Here is a 26,159-nt window from a genome sequence, read left to right on the forward strand (position 1 = left end):
ACCATTTCTGTTTTTTATCATGCCTATCCTGGCATGAAATATTCCCTTGAGTATCTCCAATTTTCTTGAAGCAATCTCTAGTCTTTCCCATTCTATTGTTTTCCTGTATTTCTTTTTTTTTTTTTGGTTTAAAACTGTTATTGGTCAAAAAAGTGGAAATGATAAAATTATTGCATAGGGAAAATATGCTAGTAATTTAAAAACAGGCTAAATAATAAGGAAAGTTTACATATGTTAACAGGTGGAAGGCTGAGAAGAATCTTTTTTTTTAATATTCTTACACCATAAGATTTATTGTTTTTATTTGAGATGTTGCCAAGACTTTTTTTAGAGTATTTTAAAAGTTTTATCATTATTTTATTTTATTTTTTATTTAAAAAAATTTATTTTAATTGGAGGCTAATTACTTTACAATATTGTAGTGATTTTTGCCATACATTGACATGAATCAGCCATGGGTGCCCATGTGTCCCCCATCCTGAACCCCCCTCCCACCTCCCTCCCCTTCCCATCCCTCAGGGTCATCCCAGTGCACCAGCCCTGAGCACCCTGTCTCATTCATCGAACCTGGACTGGCAATCTGTTTCACATATGGTAATACACATGTTTCAGTGCTATTCTCTCAAGTCATCCCACCCTTGCCTTTTCCCACAGAATCCAAAAGTCTGTTCTTTATCTCTGTGTCTCTTTTGCTGTCTCGCATATAGGATCATCATTACCATCTTTCTAAATTCCATATATATGCGTTAGTATACTATATTGGTGTTTTTCTTTCTGACTTACTTCATTCTGTATAATAGGCTCCAGTTTTATCCACCTCATTAGAACTGATTCAAATGCATTCTTTTTAATGGCTGAGTAATATTCTGTTGTGTATATGTACCACAGCTTCCTTATCCATTTGTCTGCTGATGGACATCTAGGTTGCTTCCACGTCCAAGCTATTGTAAACAGTGCTGCGATGAACATTGGGGTACACATGTCTCTTTCAGTTCTGGTTTCCTCGGTGTGTATGCCCAGGAGTGGGATTGCTGGGTCATATGGCAGTTCTATTTCCAGTTTTTTAAGGAATCTCCACACTGTTCTCCATAGTGGCTGTACTAGTTTGCATTCCCACCAACAGTGTAAGAGGGTTCCCTTTTCTCCACACCCTCTCCAGCATTTATTGTTTGTAGACTTTTTGATAGCAGCCATTCTGACTGGCATGAGATGGTACCTCATTGTGGTTTTGATTTGCATTTCTCTGATAATGAGTGATGTTGAGCATCTTTTCATGTGTTCGTGAGCTATCTGTATGTCTTCTTTGGAGAAATGTCTGTTTAGTTCTTTGGCCCATTTTTTGATTGGGTCGTTTATTTTTCTGGAATTGAGCTCCAGGAGCTGCTTGTATATTTTTGAGATTAATTCTTTGTCAGTTGCTTCGTTTGCTATTATTTTCTCCCATTCTGAAGGCTGTTGTTTCACCTTGCTTATAGTTTTCTTCGTTGTGCAAAAGCTTTTAAGTTTAGTTAGGTCCCATTTGTTTATTTTTGTATTTCTTTCCATTACTCTGGGAAGTGGATCATAGAGGATCCTGCTGTGATATATGTTAAAGAGTGTTTTGCCTGTGTTTTCCTCTAGGAGTTTTGTAGTTTCTGGTTTTACATTTAGATCTTTAATCCATTTTGAGTTTATTTTTGTGTATGGTGTTAGAAAGTGTTCTAGTTTCATTCTTTTACAAGTGGTTGACCAGTTTTCCCAGCACCACTTGTTAAAGAGATTGTCTTTACTCCATTGTATATTCTTGCCTCTTTTGTCAAAGATAATGTGTCCATAGGTACATCGATTTATCTCTGGGCTTTCTATTCTGTTCCATTGGTCTATATTTCTGTCTTTGTGCCAGTACCATACTGTCTTGATGACTGTAGCTTTGTAGTATAGTCTGAAGTCAGGCAGGCTGATTTCTCCAGTTCCATTCTTCTTTCTCAAGATTGCTTTGGCTACTCGAGGTTTTTTTGTATTTCCATACAAATTGTAAAATTATTTGTTGTAGTTCTCTGAAAAATACCATTGGTAGCCTGATAGGGATTACATTGAATCTATAGATTCCTTTGGGTAATATACTCATTTTCGCTATATTGATTCTTCCAATCCATGAACATGGTATATTTCTCCATCTATTTGTGTCATCTTTGATTTCTTTCATCAGTGTTTTATAGTTTTCTATATACAGGTCTTTTGTTTCTTTAGGTAGATTTATTCCTATGTATTTTATTCTTTTTGTTGCAATGGTGAATGGAATTGTTTCCTTAATTTCTCTTTCTGTTTTCTCATTGTTAGTTATGGGAATGCAAGGGATTTCTGTGTGTTAATTTTATATCCTGCCACTTTACTATATTCATTGATTAGCTCTAGTGATTTTCTGGTGGTGTCTTTAGGGTTTTCTATGTAGAGAATCGTGTCATCTGGAAACAGTGAGAGTTTTACTTCTTCTTTTCCAGTCTGGATTCCTTTTATTTCTTTTTCTTCTCTGATTGCTGTGGCTAAAACTTCCAAAACTATGTTGAATAGTAGTGGTGAGAGTGGGCACCCTTGTCCTGTTCCTGACTTTAGGGGAAATGCTTTCAAATTTTCACCATTTGAGGTTAATGTTTGCTGTGGCTTTATCATATATGGCTTTTCTTATGTTGAGGTATGTTCCTTCTATTCCTGCGTTCTGGAGACTTTTTATCATAAATGGATATTGAATTTTGTCAAAGGCTTTCTCTGCATCTATTGAGATAATCATATGGTTTTTATCTTTCAATTTGTTAGTGTGGTGTATTATGTTGATTGATTTGTGGATATTGAAGAATCCTTGCATCCCTGGGATAAAGCCCACTTGGTCATGATTTATGATCTTTTTAATATGTTGTTGGATTCTGTTTGCTAGAATTTTGTTAAGGTTTTTTGAATCTATGTTCATCAGTGATATTGGCCTGTAGTTTTCTTTTTTTGTGGCATCTTTGTCTGGTTTTGGAATTAGGGTGATGGTGGCCTCATAGAATGAGTGTGGAAGTTACCTTACTCTGCAATTTTCTGAAACAGTTTGAGTAGGATAGGTGTTAGCTCTTCTCTAAATTTTTGGTAGAATTCACCTGTGAAGCCATCTGGTCCTGGGCTTTTGTTTTTTGGAAGATTTTTGATTATGGTTTTGATTTCCTTGCTTGTGATGGTCTGTTAAGATTTTCTATTTCTTACTGGTTCAGTTTTGGAAGGTTATACTTTTCTAAGAATTTGTCCATTTCTTCCAAGTTGTCCATTTTATTGGCATATAGTTGCTGACAGTCTCTTAAGATCCTTTGTATTTCTGTGTTGTCTGTTGTGATTTCTCCATTTTCATTTCTAATTTTGTTGATTTGATTCTTCTCCCTTTTTTTCTTGATGAGTCTGGCTAATGGTTTGTCTCTTTTATGTATCTTCTGAAAGAACCAGCTTTTAGTTTTGTTGATTTTTGCTATAGTCTCCGTTGTTTCTTTTTCATTTATTTCTGCCCTAATTTTTATGATTTCTTTCCTTCTACTAACCTTGGGATTCTTCATTTTTTCTTTTTCTAGTTGCTTTCGGTGTAAAGTTAGATTATTTATTTGATTTTTCTCTTGTTTCTTGAGGTAAGCTTGTATTGATATGAACCTTCTGCTTAGCACTGCTTTTACTGAATCCCATAGGTTTTGGGTTGTTTTGTTTTCATTTTCAATCATTTCTATGCATATTTTGATTTCTTCTGCGATTTGTTGGTTATTCAGAAGCGTATTGTTTAACCTCTATATGTTTGTATTTTTAATAGTTTTTTTTCCCGTAGTTGACATCCAATCTTACCACATTGTGGTCAGAAAAGATGCTTGAAATGATTTCATTTTTTTTTTTTTAATTTACCAAGGCTAGATTTATGGCCCAGAATGTGATGTGTCCTGGAGAAGGTTCCGTGTGCACTTGAGAAGAAGGTGAAATTCATTGTTTTGGGGTGAAATGTCCTATAGATGTCATTTAGGTCTAACTGGTGCATTCTGTCATTTAGAGCTGTGCTTCCTTGCCAATTTTCTGTTTAGCTGATCTGTCCATAGTTGTGAGTGGGGTATTAAAGTCTCCCACTATTATTGTGTTATTGTTGATTTCCCCTTTCATACTCGTTAGCTTTTGCCTTACATATTGCGGTGCTCCTATGTTGGGTGCATATATATTTATAATTGTTATATCTTCTTCTTGGATTGATCCTTTGATCATTATGTAGTGCCCTTCTTTATCTCTTTTCATGGCCTTTATTTCAAAGTCTATTTTATCTGATATGACTATTGGTACTCCTGCTTTCTTTTGGTCTCTATTTGCATGAAATATCTTTTTCCAGCCCTTCACTTTCAGTCTGTATGTGTCCCTTGTTTTGAGGTGGGTCTCTTGTAGACAGCATATATAGGGGTCTTGTTTTTGTATCCATCCAGCCACTCTTTGTCTTTTGGTTGGGGCATTCAACCTATTTACATTTAAGGTAATTATTGATAGGTATGATCCTGTTGCCATTTACTTTGTTGTTTTGGGTTCAAGTTTATAAACCTTTTCTGTGTTTCCTGTCTAGAGAAGATCCTTTAGCATTTGTTGAAGAGCTGGTTTGGTGGTGCTGAACTGTTTTCCTCTGTTTCTTTGCATTGTTCGCTTAAGAAGGCCTTCTTACCTATTTTTGCTATTCTCTGGAACTCTGCATTCAAACGGGTGTATCTTTCCTTTTCTCCTTTGCCTTTTGCTTCTCTTCTTTTCTCAGCTATTTGTAAGGCCTCCTCAGGCAGCCATTTTGCCTTCTTGCATTTCTCTTTCTTTGGGATGGTTTTGGTTACCGCCTCCTGCGCAGTGTTAAAAACCTCTGTCCATAGTTCTTTAGGCACTCTGTCTACCAGATCTAGTCCCTTGTATCTGTTGGTCACCTCCACTGTATAATCGTAAGGGATTTGATTTAGGTCATACCTGAATGGCCTAGTGGTTTTCCCTACTTTTCTTCAATGTAAGTCTGAATTTTGTAATAAGGAGTTCATGATCTGAGCAACAGTTAGTTCCAGTCTTGTTTTTGCTGACTGTATAGGTCTTCTCCATCTTTGGCTGCAAAGAGTATAATTGGTCTGATTTCGGTATTGACCATCTGGTGATGTCCATGTGTAGAATCTTCTCTTGTGTTGTTGGAAGAGGGTGTTTGCTATGACCAGTGCATTCTCTTGGCAAAACTCTATTAGCCTTTGCTCTGCTTCATTCTGTACTCCAAGGCCAAATTTGCCTGTTACTCCAGGTATCTCTTGACTTCCTCATTTTTCATTTCAGTCCCCTATCATGAAAAGGACATCTTTTTTTTAGTGTTAGTTCTAGAAGGTGTTGCAGGTGTCATAGAACTGGTCAACGTGGCATTGGTGGTTGGGGCATTGACTTGGATTACTGTGATGTTGAATGGTTTGCCTTGGGAATGAACCAAGATCCTAAGTGTAACCCATGCACAGTAAAATGATGCTCTGCGTAGGACTCTGCTTACAGACTTTCTGTGAACAGTTTCCTGTGAGGAATGAGGAGGAGCTGAGCTCTGGAGGATGGGTCATGACCTCCTGGCTTCTCCTTCTGGGGTCTTGGTTCGCTGACATGCCCTTCCAGATGTGCGGTCTTGACTGGGAGCCCACCTGGTGGGTCTCCCCTCAGCAGGGGTTTATGTGAGCTGTTTTTCAGGGAGTGAGCAGAGTGGCCCTGGAGATACTGCCATCGTCCCGAAGGTCGACACGCCCCGTCTGTCCAGCTTCCTGCGGGCAGCCTGCCAGGTATGCTCTGCTGAGGGCAGGGACCCAGTGCTGCCCATGCTGCCTGGATTCTGAGCAGCAGTACTGATAGCCTGCATTTTAGAGTAAATACAGACAGGAGAACAGACAACTGAATTGGCAAGGCGAGCACACGTCTAGGGTTTTTAAAACTCGTAAACTCATGACTTTGAAGAGTGGTTATGGGAATTTTCAAAGCCCATACAAAGGTCAGAGTGTCCCGTGTCCTTCAGGGTCCCAGTGTCCACTACCTTCCCCTCCCCGTGGTCGTCCTGAGTGTGACTCTGCACCCACAAGGGCAGTGGCAGGGCTTGGTGTCACGCTGACCTGCACTGCAGCCCAGGCGGGCAGGCCGTGTTGCTGTGGGTAATGTGTTTGTGCCCTGTTTCCTCTTGAGGAGCTGGAGGGCCCCACCCCCCTCCTGGGTCTCTGCCGTGGAAATCGGCATTGGTGTTGCATCATGGCTCTGGAGTTTGCAGAGGGAAGCTTTACTTGGTAGTCTGTACTGCTCTGCGGAAGGGGCAGTCTAACTTCTGGTCGTTTCTATGAGTCTGGGGCTCAGTTAACTTAAGGGATGGGTAGGTTCAGGTAGTACTCTGCGGTTTTTGCTTTTCTTCGCAAACGAGTCCATCTGAGAGTGCTAATGAAGGCCTGCTCACGCATCTGTTGCAGGTGATGGCAGTTCTGCTTGAAGAGGACCGGGCAGCGGCCGAGCCGGGCTGGATGTCCCAGGCGCAGGACTGCACCCTGCCTTTCAGCGACAGCTGTGCGCGGCTAGACACCAGCTTGCCCTTCCTGCAGGGTAAGCAGCCCTCAGGGTGGACTTGGACCCCAAGGCGCGGTGATCCTCACTGGGCCTCCTGGAAGGGCTTTGTTGACCAGAGCAGAGGTTCGGCTTCTGCAGCCTCGAGTGTATGTGTCACAGTCCTCACCAGAGGGATACGCAGTGATGTAAGGGAAAGTTTGTTTTCAGTCCTGCGTCTCTTAATTTCTTCTGGTTTCTTGGGTGGAGGAGTGGGGGGAGCCGTGGGCAGTCCAGGTGGGAGTCGTGTGGTGAGATTTGAGCTGATCCATGGCCACAGCACAAACGCTGCCCCAGTGAAGCCTGTGTCTTCACATGTGGCATGTAGCTGCCTGTGATCAGAAGCTGAACAAACTTCGTGTGTTCAGTTCTTCAGTGAGTCTCTGCCTTGCCAGCTGGTGAGGGCTTGGGTGGGGCCGGGGTCGTGGTCTGAGGACAGGAGGGTGGGCAGTGCTTGGCCCTGCGGTCGGCTTTCCAGGGTGCCTCTGGGCCGGCAGGACCTGGTGCGTGGCTGCCACTTGTTCTAGAAGTTTCTGTGGAGATTCAGAGTCACATCCAGCCCTCTGCACTGACCGTTAGTTAGCACCAGTGGCGTGAAGTTAACAAGCACATGTTATTTAAGCACGTTTTTGTTTTTAAAAGTTGAGTTATCCTATTAGAAAAACAATAAATTGTAGCATTGAAAACACAGAAGCCCACAAATCCACCTCCCTCTCCACCCCAGGAAACAGGAGTTTAAGAAGTGCTTTCCTCTGATCCCTGGGCTGGGGCAGGGATTGGGGGGTTGCTGCACAGTGTGGGGGGTGGGAGGTGGGGGAAGGGGAGTGGTGGGGGGGTGGGGAGGCCACACTCCCACAGAACCCTTCCTCAGAGAAGGACGATGCAGGTGTGTTGTCCGGGACTTGCCCCTTAGTTCCACCGGTGGGCAGAGCGGAGGTTTTTCTTGTGTCTGTTTTAGTAAAGTGAGCTTTAAGGTGACAGAGGGAAGTTGGGACGCAGATGCCCGTGACCTGAGCCACCTGAGCTTGGAGGGAGTGGTGGGCTCTTCTCAGCGTCAGCAGCCGTCCAGTGTTGGCCGCCCAGCCTTCCTTCTGAGGGCCCCGCAGATACCCAGGCATGCGGGCGTGCGGGCAGGTCCTGGGCCTTGGAGCCCCAGTGGACAGACAGAAACCCCACATCCCCGGAGGAACAAGGGTGCTGGACAGTGTCTCAGGGCAAGTGTCAGGAGGAGGCCGTCCAGGGCCCCGCTGCAGGCGGACAAGCACTGACTGGGCAGACACGATGCCCCCCCACCCCCTGCTCCCCAGGTCCCCTCCACACCCCTGGCCCGTGGGAGTAGATGGTGGATGGTGGGGTCCTGGGCCATGCTGAGCTGCATGTGGAGGAGGCTGGCTTCTTTCAAATGAGGCCACCCGGACGTTTTCGAGTTGAGCTTGGCCACTCATCAAAACCCTGGTTTCGGGCGAGGGCATCTTTGAAAGACCATGTCTTCTTCACTAAGCTGAAACGTACTGGAGTAACCTTGTGTGTTCATGCAATGTGGGTTCTGGAGCCTTTTCCTTGTCTTGTCCTCAGACCGGAGCGTGTCCTGCCTGCACGCGTGTCAGGCTCAGCGGCGCACGCTGGTGTCTGTGCACGGGCTGCCGGGGAAGGCCTTGGCGCCCCTGCTGGACCACAGACACGTGCTCTGTGTGTGGGACGTCCGGCAGCCGTCAGGGCCCCAGAAGGTCCTGGTGTGCGAGTCGAAGGTACAGCTTGGGGGGGCCGAGGGTGTGACTTGAGGGCGTGGGCCCCAGGGAGGGGCGTCCAGGGTCACGACTTTCCGTCCCGCCGCCGTGTGCGGGGTGAGGGCGCAGGAGCTCTTAATACGAAGCACCGGGTCGATTAAGGGGCCACGTGGCCACAGTCCCCAGGGCCCTGAGGGTGGGCGTCCGCCCGGCTCTGGGTTAGAGGAAGCACCAGCCTGGCGTCCTTGGGGTCGTGGAAGCGGGCTTCCCGGCTTGCTCTGTCTGGGTCACAGGTGCTTTAGAGGTTTCTTCCCATGCCTAGAATTCTCTTGAGTCCTTAGTGCGTGTGTTTCCCAGCCCGTGGTGATGGGGCTCTGGAGTGGCGACTGCACGGGTGCAGGGCGGAGTTCTGTTTCTAGTCCTGTGGCTCTGACCTTCAGAAACACCTGGTTTCCATTCCACTGCTCGTCGGTGCTGGGGGCTTGAACATAGCTTACTATGATGCAGGGTATGGATAAAATGATGGGCGGCTCAGCTGTGCCGGACACCCTGCGGCTGCCACCCCATGTCCTGCAGAGGGCACCCTCAGAGGGGCCAGCTGCTTGCCGCAGTTCCCTGTGTCCAGATGGAGAGTCCCTGAGGGCCAGCGATCCCTGTCCCCGGCCCCGCCTCCCCATCCCTGCACCCCGACCTGGCCCTGGCTCCCTAGCCCCGCCCCCACCCACCCCAGCCTCCGGTCCCCCCTCCTCAGCCCTGCTCTCTGTGGCTCTCTAGGTCACATGCTGCTGCTTCAGCCCTGTGAAAGCCTTCCTGCTGTTTGCGGGGACCGTGCATGGCTCGGTGGTCGTGTGGGACCTGAGGGAGGACCCCAGGATCCATCTCCGCGTGACGCTGAGCGGGTGCTCCTGGACGTTCAGGACCCCCACCTTCTCCACTGGTCAGTGACGCTGCCCACCGGCTCGGGCCCCTGGGAGCAGCTGCGAGGCCCCTTTGCGTCCTCCACACAGGTTGCCCCAGAGGATGCCCTGACCTCGAGGTGCAGGAGGCCTGCACCAACTGGGGGAGCAGCATCTTTCTGGGGTGGTTGGGGTGGTGACAGCAGTGATGGGCTGCTTGTCCTGTCAGCTCTGGGGCTCCAGGTCCTCAGCGAAGGGGCGCCAGGATTGCCTCAGCCTGAGATCATTGGTTTGTGTGCACCCATGGCCCAGGCTGGAGGAGAGGAGAGGTAGTGACTCCTCGCGGTGGGAAGGACCCAGAGCCACTGGACCTGTCAGGACCCCGAGTTAGACTCGTGTGCATACTTCATGCCAGGCAGCTGCTGCCACAACCAACCACAACGACAACCACGACCGCGACCACAGTTACAACAATAGCTGGTCACAACCACACCCACACTTACAGCCACAGCCGATTGCAACCTAAGCCCAACCACGGTTGCAATCACAACCGAAACCTCAAACAACCTCAACAACCTCAACAAACAATCACAACCACAACCTCAAACAAGGACTGTGTTCTGGGGTTTTTCCCCATGCTGTGTGGGCGTGTCCCACGCAGGCCGTCCGGGCCCCTCCCGGTGCTCAGGGAGATGGGAGGCTTATCTGTGGTCACATTGGCCACGTAGGGGCCAGCACCCAGGTGGTCTCCAGTCCTCTCACGTTCCTGCCCAGGAATGTCACTCTTCCCTCCCCCCGCCCCCAGCTGACTTTGGGTCCCCCTGCCCTCACCATCCCCACGAGGTTTTACCTCTGTTTTGTCTCACGGTGAGGGCTGAGATCCTGTAGCATCCCGACCTTGGAGTCAGCTTTCCTCCTCTTAGCGAGAAGTGCCCACAGGTCATGGTGTGCGGGGTCACGACGTCACTCCTCTGCCGGGCAGGCCCCCTTGGGCGCCACGTGGCTTTACCTGCCCAGCGGTCAGCTGCTTCTGGTCAGTTCCCTCTGTCGATGGTCAGGACGGGCATCTGCACCGCAGGCGTGGCGGCCGCAGGTCCTCGCTGCGGGCTGGCAGCCTTTCTGCTCCAGCTGGCGTCCCTGAGAACGCAGGGTGCTGGGTGTCTGTCTTCAGCAGGGCGTCTGTGCAGGCCTTCTGCATGCGAGTATATCAACGTGCTGCTTCTGACTGTTGTGCTTTAAGGGTCGTGTGTTCTCAGTACCGTCCTGGGTAGACTTGTCTGGGTTGTCTCCAGCCCTTAACCAGGCCAGCCCTCAACGTTCTGTTCCTGGCCCCCTCTGGGGAACTCCACGCATATCCCGCATGCCTGTTTACGTACTGTGAGTTTGTCTGTGTTTTATACATAAAAGGACAACGTTTCTTTTGCCTCCCAACAACCAGTTTTTCCCCCTTTGGGGCTGAAATTGCCACTGTTGAGAATGTGACAGTTTAAGGTACCTTGTGGATCTGTTGCTACTGGAAAAGGTATCTTTTAAGAACGTGTATTTTCTAACTGCTGCTATTACTAATTAGTGCTTGAATTCACCAAACACTGAAATGCTCAGGATTTGAAACTTAATATTCTATTAAAATGCTTCCTTCATTTTTTTTTTGCTATGTAAACATTGTCACTAAAACCTTCAAAGTTCCAGTAACTTTGAGTCGGAGAACACCCCTCCTCAGTGGGCCTCCGGTTCATTGAGTCTGAAGTCTGTCATTCTCCATTCCAGAGAGCATTTTGTCCTTTTCTTCAATTTCAACCCTAACTCTTATTTTCTTTCTGATGTTTTTAAATCCATTTTTGTTCTAGGTTTCTGATTCCAAGTGTTTTTCTTTATTTGTTAGATGTATTTCCAGGTGCTTTTTGAAAACCTGTGATGTCGTTTGGGAGCTGGGTTTTGGTCTGCTGTTTCATGCTCGTTTCTGGAAGGAGAATTTTCATGGGTTGAAATGCTTTCATTTGCATTTTCTATCTAGTTTCTGTGGTAGTGTTGTGTGGCGTTTGTCTTCCTCTGCTAGGGGGCATGTTGCAGGTGGGTTTGCCAGGTCAGAGGAGCTCTGTTCTGTTGGGCTGTGAAGGTGCTTCTGCTCTGGCCGCGAGCCTCTGTCTCCTCCCGAAGCCAGAAGCAGTTTCCTCTGTCTCTGGGACCTCCTCTTGCTGTGGAGAGTGCCCGCGCCCCCCAGCCTGTCCTCGCACCTGCAGCTGTGCAGACACGGCGCTTGGGGGACTCCGCTCGCCTTCTCCTCCCAGGCGGACGTGGTCTGTGGCCTCTGCTCCTCGGCCGTGCACTTCCACAGTGATGCGCGTGGCTGGGCGCCTGGGGACACGTGCGTGCCCCCCACAGGCGGCTGTGCTCCGTGACCCACCACATGCGCACACTGCCTGTGCTCTGCCCCCAGACGGCGTCCTGATGTCCGTGAACCACCGCAGCCCCCTCCAGGCAATAGAGCCCATCACGGGGTCTGTCTGCAAGAGGCAGACCTGTGTGCTTTCACCCTTCTCTTCTCAAGACGGTATGTGACCTTCACTTCTGTAAATCTGAGCTCCAGTGTGGGACGTGGTTTCTGGTTACGAGCCAGTCCTTCCCCACTTGTGCCCTCACCAGAGACGGCAGGCCTGTCCTTCCACGTTGCTTCCTTGGACGAAAGCGGGCTTCTCAATGTGTGGGTGAGTCGGGCACATGGTCAGTGGTGGGGGACAGGCGGTGATGTGTGTGGGCGTGGGGGAAGGGCAGGGGGCGACATGTATGTGAGAGGCGGCAGAGCTCTCAGCCAGGAACCAGGACGAGGCAGCTTGCAGGGAACTCCCGGGGGAACAAGGGACGGAAGGGGGCAGCTTCAGGGCCTGTCACGGGAGGGAAGAAGAAGGTCAAAGTCGGGGATTTATAGCATTTAAACATTAGTCTTCCTTCTGGAGCAGCTGTGTCCTTAGCATGTTGCGTGACGTGCTGTCTTGATCAGAGCTGTGCTTTGCTTAGACTGCTTCCCGCTTATTCTGTGTGCTGACCCTCGTCTCTGATGGTCTGTTTCAGGTGGTGGTTGAATTACAGAAGGCAGATGCTGCAGGTTCAATAAGTGACTTAGGTAACTAAAAATAAAAAACTAATTTTAGGCAACGTTTGCTAGAATCATTAAAGATTAGAGATACCCAGAATCACTTTGAAGAATCAGCTACTAGTTGCATGGAAAATGGAGACTAAAGTCGTGTATTTTATAACCCGCCCGCCGACTGTTGCACAGGCCTGACGCCCTTGTCGCAGGAGGACATGTGTCCTCTTTGTGCCTGTGTGGCGTCTGCTTCTCATCCCCTGGGGCGTCCCTGTGACTCATGTCTGAGGAGCCCTTGGTGTGACCCCTGAGGTCTCTGACCATAGCCCTACCCCTGGGTGGGGGAGAGGGGCTTGGCTGGCAGTTTGCTGTCCTGATGCCCAGGGCTCGGGCACCAAGGAGCCCCAGCCTGCACTTCTCAGAGCCCCAGTTGGTTGTTTAGTGACCAGGCTGGAGGCGCTGCCATAGATCTGGCCAAAAAATAGGACCAGAGCCACTCTGACTGTCCCTGACTTCTTGAAATGAAGGAGGGGCATCTCCTGTAAGCAGGGCCCGTGCTGGGAGCCTGGTGCTGCTGCGGGGCCTTGCGGGGGTCCCTCCTGAGAGGGTAACAAGCCAGGGAGGCCAGGGGTCTCCAAACGGAGGAAATAGGCTGCAAGTGGCAGACGTTTTTTTCTCTCTCTCTTGAGCGGCAGGAGGAAGCTAGTGTTATATTTTTTTCCCCTTCTCTATACAGATTTAAAAAGAGGCTTCTGTTAAAATTCTGTGTTGCCATAATGACACCTGTTTCCACCTGAATTTAACTTGTCTCAAACTTTGAGCTAACCAGTGCATTTTTCTTATGGAAATGTTTGTCTTAAGCTATGTTAATGTACTGTGTATTTACCCTAGACCCTTTGTCTTTCTTCAAGTCGGTTCATCCTAAGACTCAGAATCGACTTGACAAACCAGTATGTTTTACTCAGCAAATGTTCTCCTAAGCTGTGTTTTAAGGAGACTATGTCTTTGCTTGGAAACCTGCCTTTCTTCAAGATTCATGTCACTGGTTTTATGGCGGGGACGACTCACCTGGTGCCAGCATTATCTCAAAACGCCTGTCGTGGGTGAGAGGCCTGGTGCCCTCTGAGTTTTGAGACATCTCCTTTACTTAGCAGCCTGCTGATAGGAATATAACCTACTGCTGAAGGCCAGCAGGGGGCACTCTCCTGCCCCCTTCTGATGTCTACGTCAGAAGCTGTCTGTCTCTTTTATACTTTAATAAATGTTTATCACACAAAAGCTCTGAGCAATCAAGCCTCCTCTCTGACGCTGGATTGAATTCCTCTCCTCCAGAGGCCAAGAATCCCGGCATCTTTCATGGCTCAGCAACAGCCTTTCACTCCCAAGGGGCCGTTTTTTCCGCCTCTCTTGCAGTCGGCTCTGTTCCCTGGGCTGCGAGCAGGGCTGCGTGGGGGGTGTCGGGGCGGGATGGGGCTGGAGGGACGTCCCCGCCAGCACAGGTAACCCAGACCAGTGGGAGGAGATTTCCAGAGGAGGGTTTCTGTGGGGAACTGGAGGACTGTTGAATATTCACTTTTTGCTTTTAGAAGTATATTTCCATTTTAAAATGAAATCTAAAAATGGAAAGGCTTTTGATTCTAGCAGCCCTCTTCCCTCCAGGCCCTCAGCTGCCAGCTCCTAATTCATCCGAGGCACCTGCAGGGCCCTCCCCTGCACAAGGGCGGGGCAGCCCTCACCGCCCTACTTTTGATGTTCCTCCCAGCCCAGGCCTTAAACAGTGAAAAGGAATTCCAGATGCTTGGGTTTTGGTATAACTTGTACCAAGAGGTGCCTTTATTCCTGGTTACTCTGTAGGTTTAATACCTGGAGGACGGATAAAACTGGTACACAGCGCTGCGATCCAGCTGAGTGACAGGTGAGTCTATGCCCATTAAGCCCTGTTTCCCACAGGAGGAAACAGCCTTAGGTAATAAGTTATGGTCAGACTGGTGCTGGAGAATCCTGGCTTCTGACATTGTTTTTTTGCTAAGTAGTTTATTTGCTAACTGGTTTGCTGTTAATGAGTCAGTGTAGCAATGCAATTGCCAGGTGTTACAGCTAACATTTTTTCTTGGATTAAAATATTTTCTATCATATGAATTGGTACTATTTGACTGTTTTTCATCCAGTTTTAATACAACCCTGAAATTAAATAGATGAGGTTCAGAAACTGAAAACATTGACATGAAAGTTTTATTCAGAAATTAGTTTTCTGTTTTTGCTTAAATAACTTACTGTGATGTAAAAACCTTACTAGCTATATGAATATTGTGTATATTTATGTGTCTCATGTTAACTTATTTCCCAAAGCTGTCTCTTGCTGTCACTCACTGCAGCTGGGCTGGCTCCCAGCCTGCGACTGACCTGGAGAGTCCTGATATTAGCCTCCCTGGTGTTCGTCAGTTGGAGCACCCCAGGGTTGTGTTAATGAGTCCATGCATGCTTTGCGGTTAGACATTACCTGCCGTTCCTTTCAGTATAAGCACAACAAGGAATCTGTTAATGTTTGCAAAAACCCACCTAATAAACTGCAGACTCCACCCTGGGCAATCCCAGCCCCTCGTGGAATTTCTGTGAGACTCTTCTCATCTCCATTACGGCCTTGTCACTTCATGCCTCGCATTGCGTTGGTCTTCACCTGCTTTAAAGGAAGTGTCACCTGGAGCTGATGTTGGATCTCCCCCACAGAATGCCTAGCAGTGCCCAGCCCCTGTCGGGGTGCAGCAGACATCCACTCAGACCTCACCCACACGCTGGCCACACGGAGTGTGCTCTGTCAGCTGCTTTGTGGGGCCTTTCCCTTAGGGGCCCCCAAGTGCGGACCAGCAGCCCGTGGCTACTGCGGCCCACAGGGTTGGCCTCTGGCAGGAGGGCGACGGAGCTGCCCGGCCCCGGAGCTCAGAGCCACCTCGCCAGCCTCAGCCCCCTCCCTCGGTCCCCGAACGTGGGTGTCCCTGGGGTGGGGGGAACCCTGGGGCCGCGAGGCCTCCGCTGAGGGGGTCCTGGTGGCCTGTCCCCTTGTCGCTGTGGCACGGGACACATGGAGGGGGCACGTGGAGTGTGGGCGAGTGAGTGAGTGAGTGAGTGACGGGATGGGTGAAGGGACTGTCCGGAGCCCAGAAAATGGAACTGGAGACGTGCCCAGTGGCCGATGACAAGTGCTGGTGTCACCTTTGCCCTGACAGTTTCAAGACTGCCCATCTATTCATCTTTGTTGTTTGTTTCCAGCCTTTCTCATAAGGGTTATGAATCCTGGGGGTCCGTGCAGACACTGAACGTTAAATTTCTGCCTTCAGACCCTAATCACTTTGTTGTCGGCACAGACGTGGTGAGTAACCGTCTAGACCTCTTTCTATAACTACAGTGGCTTAATAAGTATCTTCATTGGAGCTTAGCTTCGTGTTTGCTCTAATCAGAATGTTGTTCAAATAGCCTCACCCCACCTGGTTCCCACCCCCTCACTCCCCCCACAGGGCCTCGTCAGCCACGGCAGCAGACGGGACGTCAGAGTGTCTCCCAGGCTGTTCCGGCCCCAGCAGCAGGGCCCGAGGCCTGTGAAAGTGACCGTGATTGACTTCTCACCATTTGAGGAGCCCGTATTCCTGGTGAGGACGCCTGTTTGTAAGCACTGACGCCTTGGCAGCGTCTGCTGTAATCTCCAGCACTTGGTTCTGTATGCGTCGGCTCCTGGCTTCCTGAGGTCCCATCTGCGTGGTCAGCACAGTTGGTTCCACTGTGCTGTCGTGTGGATCTTCTTTACACTTTTTATTCTGACCTAATGTAAGTTTGTAGAGAGGTTTTAAGGATGGCGCAGAGCACTCCCCGCCCGCCCTGAGTGTGCAGTGGCCCGCGTGTGGCCAGGGTGCTCCACCCCAGGGGCTGATGTGCATTCACCTCCTGTGGCCGCGGGTCGGTCCGTCAGTCCTGCTGTCTGCAGGCCTGACTGCGGCCCCGTGGCTGTCCCACCAGTGTCCGTTGTGAGCGGGATCGTGGCCCAGGTCAGGAGTCCTGTCCACTTACTGTGTCCCATCCTTGCTGCCCTCACCTGGAAACAGACTCAGCACCTCACAGAGGGCCTGGGCACCTGATGCCCCAAGTTGAGTCAGGGAGTGTCTCCTCATGGTTAGAGACAGGCCTTGTCCTGACTGTGGGCTCCTCTTTCCCAGTCTGGTCAGTCAGGGCCGGGCAGGGAATGTGTGGGCTGAGCTCCTGCTCCCAGGGGGATCTGTCCCCAGGGAGGTTCTGCAGGGAGGTTCTGTCCTAAGGGAGGTACTGTCCTAAGAGAGGTTCTGTCCCCAGGGAGGTTCTGTCCCCAGGGAGGTTCTGTCCCCAGGGAGGTTCTGTCCCAGGGCGGTTCTGTCCCAGGGAGGTTCTGTCCCAGGGAGGTTCTGTCCTAAGGGAGGTTCTGTCCCAGGGCGGTTCTGTCCCAGGGAGGTTCTGTCCCAGGGCGGTTCTGTCCCAGGGAGGTTCTGTCCCAGGGCGGATCTGTCCCAGGGAGGTTCTGTCCTAAGGGAGGTTCTGTCCCAGGGAGGTTCTGTCCTAAGGGAGGTTCTGTCCCAGGGCGATTCTGTCCCAGGGCGGATCTGTCCCAGGGAGGTTCTGTCCTAAGGGAGGTTCTGTCCTAAGGGAGGTTCTGTCCCAGGGCGGATCTGTCCCAGGGAGTTCTGTCCCAGGGCGGGTCTGTCCCAGGGAGGTTCTGTCCCAGGGAGGTTCTGTCCTAAGGGAGGTTCTGTCCCAGGGCGGATCTGTCCCAGGGAGGTTCTGTCCTAAGGGAGGTTCTGTCCCAGGGCGGATCTGTCCCAGGGAGGTTCTGTCCTAAGGGAGGTTCTGTCCTAAGGGAGGTTCTGTCCCAGGGAGGTTCTGTCCCAGGGCAGTTCTGTCCTAAGGGAGGTTCTGTCCCAGGGAGGTTCTGTCCTAAGGGAGGTTCTGTCCTAAGGGAGGTTCTGTCCCAGGGCGGGTCTGTCCCAGGGCCCCTGTTCTGCAGGGCGGATCTGTCCCAGGGTGGTTCTGTCACCCTGTTGCTTACTCCTGGAGGCACCCTGATGGGAAGACCCCTCCTCTCCCCCTGTGTGTCTTTCCTTCCTAATGTGGACACGGCTCTTCGGTGCCCTCAGTGGGTTCAGAGTCACTGCCTCTGTATACTCTGCTCTCAGATGGTCCCCCCAGGGCAGGGGCACTGGATCCGTGAGCGCCTCTCGCTTTCTGGTACAGGAACCCTTGGGATCAGCCATCCCTCCAAGGAGTCTTGGCTCCTGTTAGGAGAAAGACACCTAGATACCAGGCCTGGGCAGTCAGAGTGCGCGTTGTCCAGGACATTGTCAAGGTGTCCTCTTATGCCACGCCCCAGTCCCAGGATGGGCTCCTCCCCTGCCCCCCCAGCAGTTTGAACCCAGTTCCTGTTACCTGTAATAAGTCTGTTTCCTCTATTTTGGGATTCACAGACCCTTTTGTGATTGCTGTCTCTTGCCTCTGGTTTTTTGGAAAGATTAAGTATGTGAAGAATTAAATATGTTGAGTAAAAAGGAATTAATTTTAGTAGGCTAAAAATTTATTCTTTTACTAGACCAGCTAAGTTTTGTTTTATGGGAAATTCAATTGAAAAGAAATATAAAACCGTATTATTGGTACAAATGTATGTGGGTTTTTCTTTTTAAGTCAGTCTTTCCAGTCTTGATGTCCTATGTTTGAATCAATGATACTCAGCTTTGTTAAAAAATAAACACCTATTTGTATAGTCACTGATTATCAGCCCTCTTTGGAGGGGAGGAGGTATGGAGTGTGTCAGGATCTCCAAATGCCCACCTTTGTAATTTGTGAGAACAAGATGGAATGTTATGATTTGATGTTTGGGAAGCAAAAGAATAAACCAAATGTTTTTGCTGTGTAAATGTGAAAGCTAATGTTGTGAGAACTTCCCTTGGCTGCTGAGTTTGAGTGAAAGAGAGGGAAGAACTGTGATGCCCTTTCCCCGCCTCCCCCAGGCCGGCTGTTCTGATGGCAGCATCCGGCTGCACCGCCTGACCGCAGAGCGCCCGCTCCTGCAGTGGGACCACAGCACCTGCGGCCGCGCCGTCACCGGCCTGCAGTGGTCCCTGACGAGGCCGGCCGTGTTTCTGGTGCAGGACGACACGTCCTGTGTGTACCTGTGGGACCTCCTGGAGAGCGATCTGGGGCCTGTGTCCCGGCAGCCCATCTGTCCAGACAGGTGAGTCTGGGAAAGCCCAGGGTGAGACGCCACAGGTGACTTTCTGCAGACCCATCACTGATGGTCTTCTGTCTTGGTTTATGTATAAGGCCACCATACTTTATTGTTGTGTTAATCTCTCAGTCCTGTCTGACTCTGCAGCCCCATGGACTGTAGCCCGCCAGGCTCCTCTGTCCATGGGATTCTCCAGGCAAGAATCCTGGAGTAGGTTGCTGTTTCCTTCTCCAAGTTTATATTCACTTATATTTATATATTTAAATTTAAATATTATTTTTATATTTAAGTTCTGAAAAAGCCACTTTAAAATGGGTTTATTTCATAATAGCCCCAAATAGTCTCAGGATTAAAGAAGTATTATCTATTGTTTTTTGTTTATATTGAGGTATAATTGATGTAAAATATGCTAGTTTCAAGTGTACAATATAATAATTTGATATTTGCATATATTATCAGAGGATTACATCTGTTACCTCACATAGTTTCAGAATTTTTTTCTTGTGATGAGAACTTTTAATGCTTACTCTTTTAGCAACTTTCAGATTTTCAATAGTGTTATTAAGTACATTTGTCATGTACAGTACTTCCCATGACTTGCTGTTTTATGACTAGAAGCTTGTGTGCCTTCACCCATTTGGCCCACCCCCACCCCTTCATTTGGCCACCAGTCAGTTCTCTGTGTGTGAGCTGAGCTTGTTTTAGATGGGGGAGGCTCACGTGTGAGTGAGATCACACAGTATCTGTCCTCTGACTGACTTCACTTTGAGTGATGCCCTCAGGGTCCATCCATGTTGTCACCAGTGGCTGACAGAGAAGCTGTAGGAGCCAGACCCCCTCCTGTGGCCGCACACTGACTCACAACTGAGACTTGTTGGTTTTGGGCCCAGAGTTGGTACTGAGGATGCTGTGGCCTGTGTGAGGGAGACTTTTCCCAGTATGAATCGTCCTGTGCCCGTGGGGTTGCCCCAACACTCAGGTTGTTTCTGTGTTCTGCTGTTGTGAGCAGTGCTGCAGTGGACATGGGGATGTCCCACACCAGACACTAAGGTAGTTTCCACATCCTGGCTGTTGTGAGCAGTGCTGCAGTGGACATGGGGATGTCCCACACCAGACACTAAGGTAGTTTCCACATCCTGGCTGTTGTGAGCAGTGCTGTAGTGGACATGGGGATGTCCCACACCTGACACTTAGGTAGTTTCCATGTCCTGCTGTTGTGAGCAGTGCTGCAGTGGACATGGGGATGTCCCACACCCAACACTTAGGTGGTTTCCATGTCCTGCTGTTGTGAGCAGTGCTGCAGTGGACGTGGGGATGCAGCTATCTCTTTGAGATACTAACTTCATTTTCTTTGGATAAATACCCAGGAGTGGAATTGCTGGATCTGTGTTAGTTCTATTTTTAAATCTTGAGAAGCCTCCATACTGTTTTTCATGGTGTCTTCACCAGTTGACATTCCCATCTACAGTGCCCGAGGGCTCCCCTCTCTCGGTGTCCTCACCAATGTTTGTTATTTCATGTCTTTTTGATGATGGCCATTCTGATGTTGATATCTCAGTGTTGTGAGTTGATATCTCAGTGTAGTTTTTATTTGCATTTCCCTGTTGATTAGTGATGTTCAGCATCTTTTCACATGTCTGTTTGCCATCTGTGTGTCTTTTTCAGAAAAATGTCTGTTCAGGTCTTCTGCCCATTTTGTAATTGGATTACTTGTGTTTTTTTGCTATTTAGTTGTATGAGTCTTTATATATTTTAGATATTAACTCTTTAACAGACATAGGATTAGCAAATGTCTTCTCCACCTCTAGGTGGCCCTTCTTGTTTGTTTCTGGCTTCTTCTACCTTCTTAGTCATCCCACCTGTTTGCTTTTGGAGTCAGATCCAGAAAACCATCCCCAGACTGCTGTCAGAGAGCTGCCCACTGTGTTTTCAGCATTCCTCTCCCTCCTGCTGCCCCCGGGGGAGGCAGATAATCAGGTGGCTCAGGGTCACACCGCATGTGCTTCTTGATTTCAGGCTGGTGGCCATGACCGTTGTGGGGGAAGCAGAGAAAACCCGCGGTGGCTTCCTGGCCCTGGTGCTGGCCAGAGCCTCTGGGAGTGTGGACGTCCAGTACCTGCGGCGGGAGTGGGCAACCCCGGCCAGTGATGAACTGCAGAGGCTGCGGCTGCTGCTGCGGGAAGCCCCGTAGGTGGCGGGACCCTGAGATGAAGTCGTGCGGTGGCTCCAAGCTTACATTGGATGCATGTACATTTGTATAGATAGAAGGCGTGTGTCTGTACAGAATTCATTTTTCAAAACTATCACTTCAGTACGCCATAAATAAATCACTATTTTTGAATGGAAACAGCAAACCTCTTAGTGTATACTAAACTCCAAAGGCAACAGAGAGCCATATGGGACACTTTTCCAAGGATATTTCTACTCGTTTTCAAAACAGCTTTGTAAAATTTATTATGAGATTTTTAAACACTCCAAATGAAAATATATTTTAATGAAGTTTTCTTAGTCTTATATAAAATGACATATTCACTGGTTTAAATTAAAGACCTGACTCCAGTGAAATGACCTCCCACTGTGTTTTCTTAGGACTTTCTTGCGCTTCTTCTACTGTAAATGGAATGTCTACTGAGGCACGTTTGCTTTATGCTTTAGTGTTAACAGTTAGCTTTGTGTAAGGATGATGTGAGTACATAAGTTCTCTTAACTGTACAGTTATCATAGCAGTTTAGGGGCAGGAGAACCCTGGGCTGATGCCTTTGCCCACACCCAGTATCACTGACACGGTGACAGGTGAGTGGTCAGCGGGGGGAGGGGTTTGTTCTTTCTGGGCCACAAGCAGCTGCTGCTTCGTGCCAGCGACAGGGGGGTTAAACCCAGAACTGGGAGCCGGCAGAGAACACAGGCTCCCAGGGCCCCGCGTTTCTCGTAAGTCCCTCAGCTGCCCATGGTCCTCTTAGAGCCCTGTGCCCTGCTGCGCCTGCTGGCACGGCCTTTGCTGTGGCTGGCTCAGAGCCACTCCCTCTCCGAGGCCTCCCCGGTCCAGTCTCTGGAAGTCTCCTGCTGCTGTTCTGTCCCTCAGTCGTCTCTGATCCTCTGCGACCCTGTGGACCGCAGCATGCCAGGCCTCCCTGTCCTTCACCACCTCCTGGAGCGTGCTCAAACTCAGGTCCATCGAGTCGGTGATGCCATCCAGCCATGTCATCCTCTGTTGTCCCCTTCTCCTCCCGCCTTCAGTCTTTCCCAGCATCAGGGTCTTTTCCCGTGAGTTGGCTCTTCACATCAGGTGGCCACAGTGTTGGAAGTTCGGCCTCAGTTGCCCTCTGGCTGCTCCGTAAGTGCCAGCCTCGGGGACTCTGCCCACTTGTGGATGAGCTCCAGGGAGTGCGAGTGCGCTTGTCCCATTGGTGGTCAGAGCCTCAGAGTCTGCCTCAGCCCGGCTCCGGCTCCACGAGGGTTTCCCGGAGGAGGGGCTGAGGAATCTCTTACAGGGAGAACTATCAGCATCACTGTCTCAGTGTGAAGACTTCACTTTGAAAGTGTTCAGCTCTCCATTCATCTTTTTTTCCTGAATGGACTAAAGTACCTGAAGGTAATTTGGCTTCTGTATCTAGCTATTTGTAATCTTGTGTTGCTTTTTTACATTTAACAGAGATTTGAGGATAAGCAATCAAGACAGGAAACCGTAAACAAGACTGGTCCAGGGTCTGGTCTGTGGGTTTGAGCTCCGTCCTCTGGACACTCGCCTGCCTCTGCTGAGGGTTTTGCTCCTTCCGTGTGATGGGTCCAGGGAAACAGCGTGTTGTGTGGTGTGGTGTGGTGTCGATACCTGGGAACCGACTGGTCTGAAACAACAGACAGAGCAAAGCAGAGGGCAGAGCTGCTCAGAGCCCCGCGTCTGCCCCGCGTCTGCCCCGCACCCTCCGCCGACCCGGTCCCGCCCCTCCCTGCGGGGAGCCCCGCGCCTGCCCCTCACCCTACGCCCAGCGTTTGCAGACGTTCGCGGAACCGCCCCTTGCGCCGGCCTGAACCCTGGAGTGGCTCCGCCTGCTGGGTCAGCAGCCGCCTCCCAGCACAGCCAGGTCCTCAGGGCTTTGTGAGCAGAGCCGAGCTGAAGCTCTAAATCTGTCAGGATTCTTTAATTTGTGTACGGTTAGAAGAGAAGACTTCTCTTAAATACGGTGGTATCATCTTCTAGTTGTTGCAGGGAGGAAGCCAGTTCCGACTCCACATTAGAACCTGTTTCTTTGGCTTGTTTTTATTATTACAATCATACTCAGTGGCTTGCCTGCAGGACCCTGCCCCTCTGCTCACTGTAAACTAAAGGGCGTTGTTCAGCTCAAGGAGAGACAGTTCGTCCCCGCCCACCTGTGAATAGAAGAGGTTAACAGATCCCTTCCGAAGGCTGGACAGTCCCTTGGAGATGTTTTGCAAGACTAAAGACCCTTTGGCCACCTGATGCGAAGAACTGACTCATTTGAAAAAACCCTGATGCTGGGAAAGATTGAAGGTGGGAAGAGAAGGGGGTGACAGAAGATGAGATGTTTGGATGGTATCATTGAGTCAATGGACATGAGTTTGAGTAAATTCCGGGAGTTGCTGATTGACAGGGAAGCCTGCTGTCCTGCAGTCCGTGGTCACAACGAGTCGGACATGACTGAGCGACTGAACTGAACTGAAAGACCCTTTTACTTTACTTCCCCACTGCACCTCCCTCTCTGTTCTGCCTTTTGACTTTAGTTCTTCGTTGCTCCTTTCTCTCTGATCTATAAAAGAACCTGGCGTCCAGACCCCAGTAAGATGGTTATTTTCAGACACTAGCCTGCCACCCTCTTGGTCTGCCAGCTCCCGGACTAAAGTCTCTCCCTTGTCTCAACAGCTCGTCTCTCAGATTCATGGCCTGTCATGCAGTGAGCAGAGAGAGCTTGGACTCAACACAATGGTACAGTATTACTGGTTCTTGCTCACAGTTTTACTTGGATAAAGATATAACCTATCACACACCAAAGACTCACCAAGAGCTGGAGATACATATCCAGTTTTTCAACAGATAATCTCACACTGTATTCTGTGGTTAAAAAAATAATAAAGATTTACAAATAAACTAAATAAGTAAATAAGAAAAAGATAATTGTATTTGGACCATCCAGAGGCAAATATCTTTAGTTTTACTGGATTTCTTTCCTGTGTCTTTTTTTCTCACTGTTTAAGCAACTTTATTGAGATACAATTCACATATAATACAGTTTACCCATTTACAGTGAGCAGTTCAACGGCTTTGGTGTTAAAACCACAGGGTTGGGACTTGCCTGGTGGTCCAGTGTTAAAACTCCACCTTCCAGTGCAGGGGAGGAGGGTGCCATCCCCCATCTGAGAACTGAGGCCCCACATGCCACAGAGCTACTGAGGCCACCCTCCACAAGTAGAGAGTCCGTGCACCGCAAGAAGATCCCGTGTGCCGCAGACCCAACACAGCCGAGTAAACCCAGCTTTAGAACATTTCTGTATCTGCAGAAAGAAATCTCGTGTCAATAGCAGTCTCGCCCCGTGGTCCCCAGTCCCACCAACCCAGGATGGACACTGATCTACTTCATGTCTGTAGATTTGTCCATTCTGGATATTTCATACAAATGGAATCACATATAATATGTGGCCTTTTATGACTGGATTCTTTCACTTACATAATGATGTTCACAAGATTCTTCTATGTATCAGTACTCCATTTCTTTTTATTCAATTGTATGGCTGTACCACATTTTGTTTATTCATCATCTGGACACTTGAATTGTTTCCAGTTTGGGGCTATTGTGCTACTGGGAGCATTTGTGTACTAGTTTTTGTGTGTCTTCATTTTACTTGGGTACCCACCTCAGAGTGGAATCCTTGCCAACACGCACCATCTGACATTCTGATTATAACCTGTGTGTGCATTGGTGTCTCACTGTGGTTTTGATTTGCGTTTCCCTAAAGATCAGTGATGTTGAGCATTTTCTCATGTGCTTATCGGCCATTCATACATATCGGCCCTTTACAGACAAGTGTATTCAGATTGTTTTACCATTTTTAAATTGGGCAATATATCTTTGAAATTGTTGACTAGTGTTTTTCATTTGTTTTTAGATATGTCCCTTATCAAATATATGATTTACAAATATTTCCTCTAATTTTGTTGGTTGTCTTTTCACTTTCTTGATGGTTTACTTTGTAACACAATTTTCCGATCTTGATGATATCCAGTTGTTTTTCCTTTTGTTGCTTGTGCTTTTGGTGTTATGTGTAAGAGGCTTTGCCTAACAAGAAATTGCAGACTTATGCTTTTTAGGTATATTCTAGTTTTAGCTCTTAAATTTAGTTCTTTGATCCTTTCTGGGTTAATTTTTGTACATAGTGTGAAGTAGATAGGGGCCCAATATCATTCTTTGCATGTGACTATACCATTGTCTTTTTAATGAGATATTTATATGCAGTCAGGATGAAAATCCCGCCCCTTGCTCCTCTTCCTTGCTGTCGTTTAAGACATGTTTGGTCCATCCATGGAGAAGGTCAGCCTCCTCAGTAGCGCCGAGCCTGGCCACCCTCCTCAGTAGCGCCGAGCCTGGCCACCCTTTCCTGCAAGGCCCAGAGAGAGCGCCTGCCTTCCTCCCATATTTTTGGGCCTCACCCTGCTCTCTGCAAGAACTAAGAACTAGGTTACTAGCTCTGTGCTGTACCAAGGGCTGCATTCTAGTGGACACTGAGTTCTTCTTGGTGGGTGCTTTGGGGTGATTTTAGAAGGTAGCTGTGAGGATGCAAAGTAAGATTTGAAGAGGTTTCCAAAGGTCTGGGTTTTTTAACGAGTCACAAAGGGGTATATTGAAATCGCACTTCTCTTATTTTCATAAGAAATAGAGCATCAGATAATCTAGGGGCAGCGTTAAGGCTTAGTGAAGCATAATTATTCTTAAATAAAATCAAGAATATGACCCGTCCCATAATGCTCAACCCTATCATTTATAAAAGAAAGTCCTGGCCCATTCTATGCACTATCTGCCCTTTGAGCTGTTTTCCAGAAGCTCTGGTGGGTTGCACAAATCTGTTTGCCCTGATCCAGCCTGTGCTTTGCAGGCCAGCTGGCCCTTTGCTAAGATTTCAGTCTGCAGCCAAGAAACAGAGCCACTAACAACTGGCTAATCTGTCCAGATGCAGGGCAGCGTTCCCATAGTTCCCACAGGAGCGCCCCCGCCGTCCGTACTGATAGGGCATGCTCAGGAGTGTGCTGTGCCCTTGGGGAAGCCAGAAGCGTGCCTGCTGCGGGTCAGGGACGGCCTGTCCCTGTGCAGGGAGGCACGGCCCTGCTGGGACCTTCAGCCCCACCAGCGGACGACTCTCGGCATCAGGAGATGCGCACGTCCCATCTGCTGCCTCAGCCTCTGTGCACAGTGCAGACGAGGGGCTGGGAAGGGGAATGGTGGGGCTGGGAAGAGCTGGGTGCCGGCTTTCCCTGCCGTTCGGCCATCAGCGCACAGTCAGTGGTATGCCCACTAACTTTTTATTTTAATGCTTCAGACTGAAGAAGTTTTGAAACTATTTGAAGTCATAATTAGGGACTGAAACTGAAATTATGGTCTCGCTGT

At 49.0% G+C, this 26,159-nt stretch overlaps 1 protein-coding gene across 4 annotated transcripts in view; it reads left to right on the plus strand.

Annotated features, from left to right (window-relative positions):
• Nucleotides 1-20,893, plus strand: part of DYNC2I1 (dynein 2 intermediate chain 1) — a 46,429-nt gene extending 25,536 nt beyond the window's left edge. For 3 of the 4 annotated variants that reach the window (XM_043872607.1, XM_043872606.1, XM_043872608.1), the window contains 12 exons: nucleotides 5,713-5,801; nucleotides 6,471-6,600; nucleotides 8,176-8,348; nucleotides 9,102-9,264; nucleotides 11,661-11,774; nucleotides 11,867-11,928; nucleotides 12,293-12,344; nucleotides 14,163-14,223; nucleotides 15,576-15,675; nucleotides 15,821-15,952; nucleotides 18,329-18,552; nucleotides 20,563-20,893. In XM_043872607.1, coding sequence (XP_043728542.1) covers nucleotides 5,713-5,801; nucleotides 6,471-6,600; nucleotides 8,176-8,348; nucleotides 9,102-9,264; nucleotides 11,661-11,774; nucleotides 11,867-11,928; nucleotides 12,293-12,344; nucleotides 14,163-14,223; nucleotides 15,576-15,675; nucleotides 15,821-15,952; nucleotides 18,329-18,552; nucleotides 20,563-20,737 — 1,475 coding nt within the window. In that variant the 3' untranslated portion in view covers nucleotides 20,738-20,893. The remainder of the gene's footprint in view (nucleotides 1-5,712; nucleotides 5,802-6,470; nucleotides 6,601-8,175; nucleotides 8,349-9,101; nucleotides 9,265-11,660; nucleotides 11,775-11,866; nucleotides 11,929-12,292; nucleotides 12,345-14,162; nucleotides 14,224-15,575; nucleotides 15,676-15,820; nucleotides 15,953-18,328; nucleotides 18,553-20,562) is intronic. The other variant, XM_043872609.1, reaches the window with a different exon arrangement.
• Nucleotides 20,894-26,159: the final 5,266 nt, after the last annotated feature.

The sequence above is a fragment of the Cervus elaphus genome, chromosome 18 (genome assembly GCF_910594005.1).
Source record: "Cervus elaphus chromosome 18, mCerEla1.1, whole genome shotgun sequence".
NCBI classification, from domain to species: domain Eukaryota; kingdom Metazoa; phylum Chordata; class Mammalia; order Artiodactyla; family Cervidae; genus Cervus; species Cervus elaphus.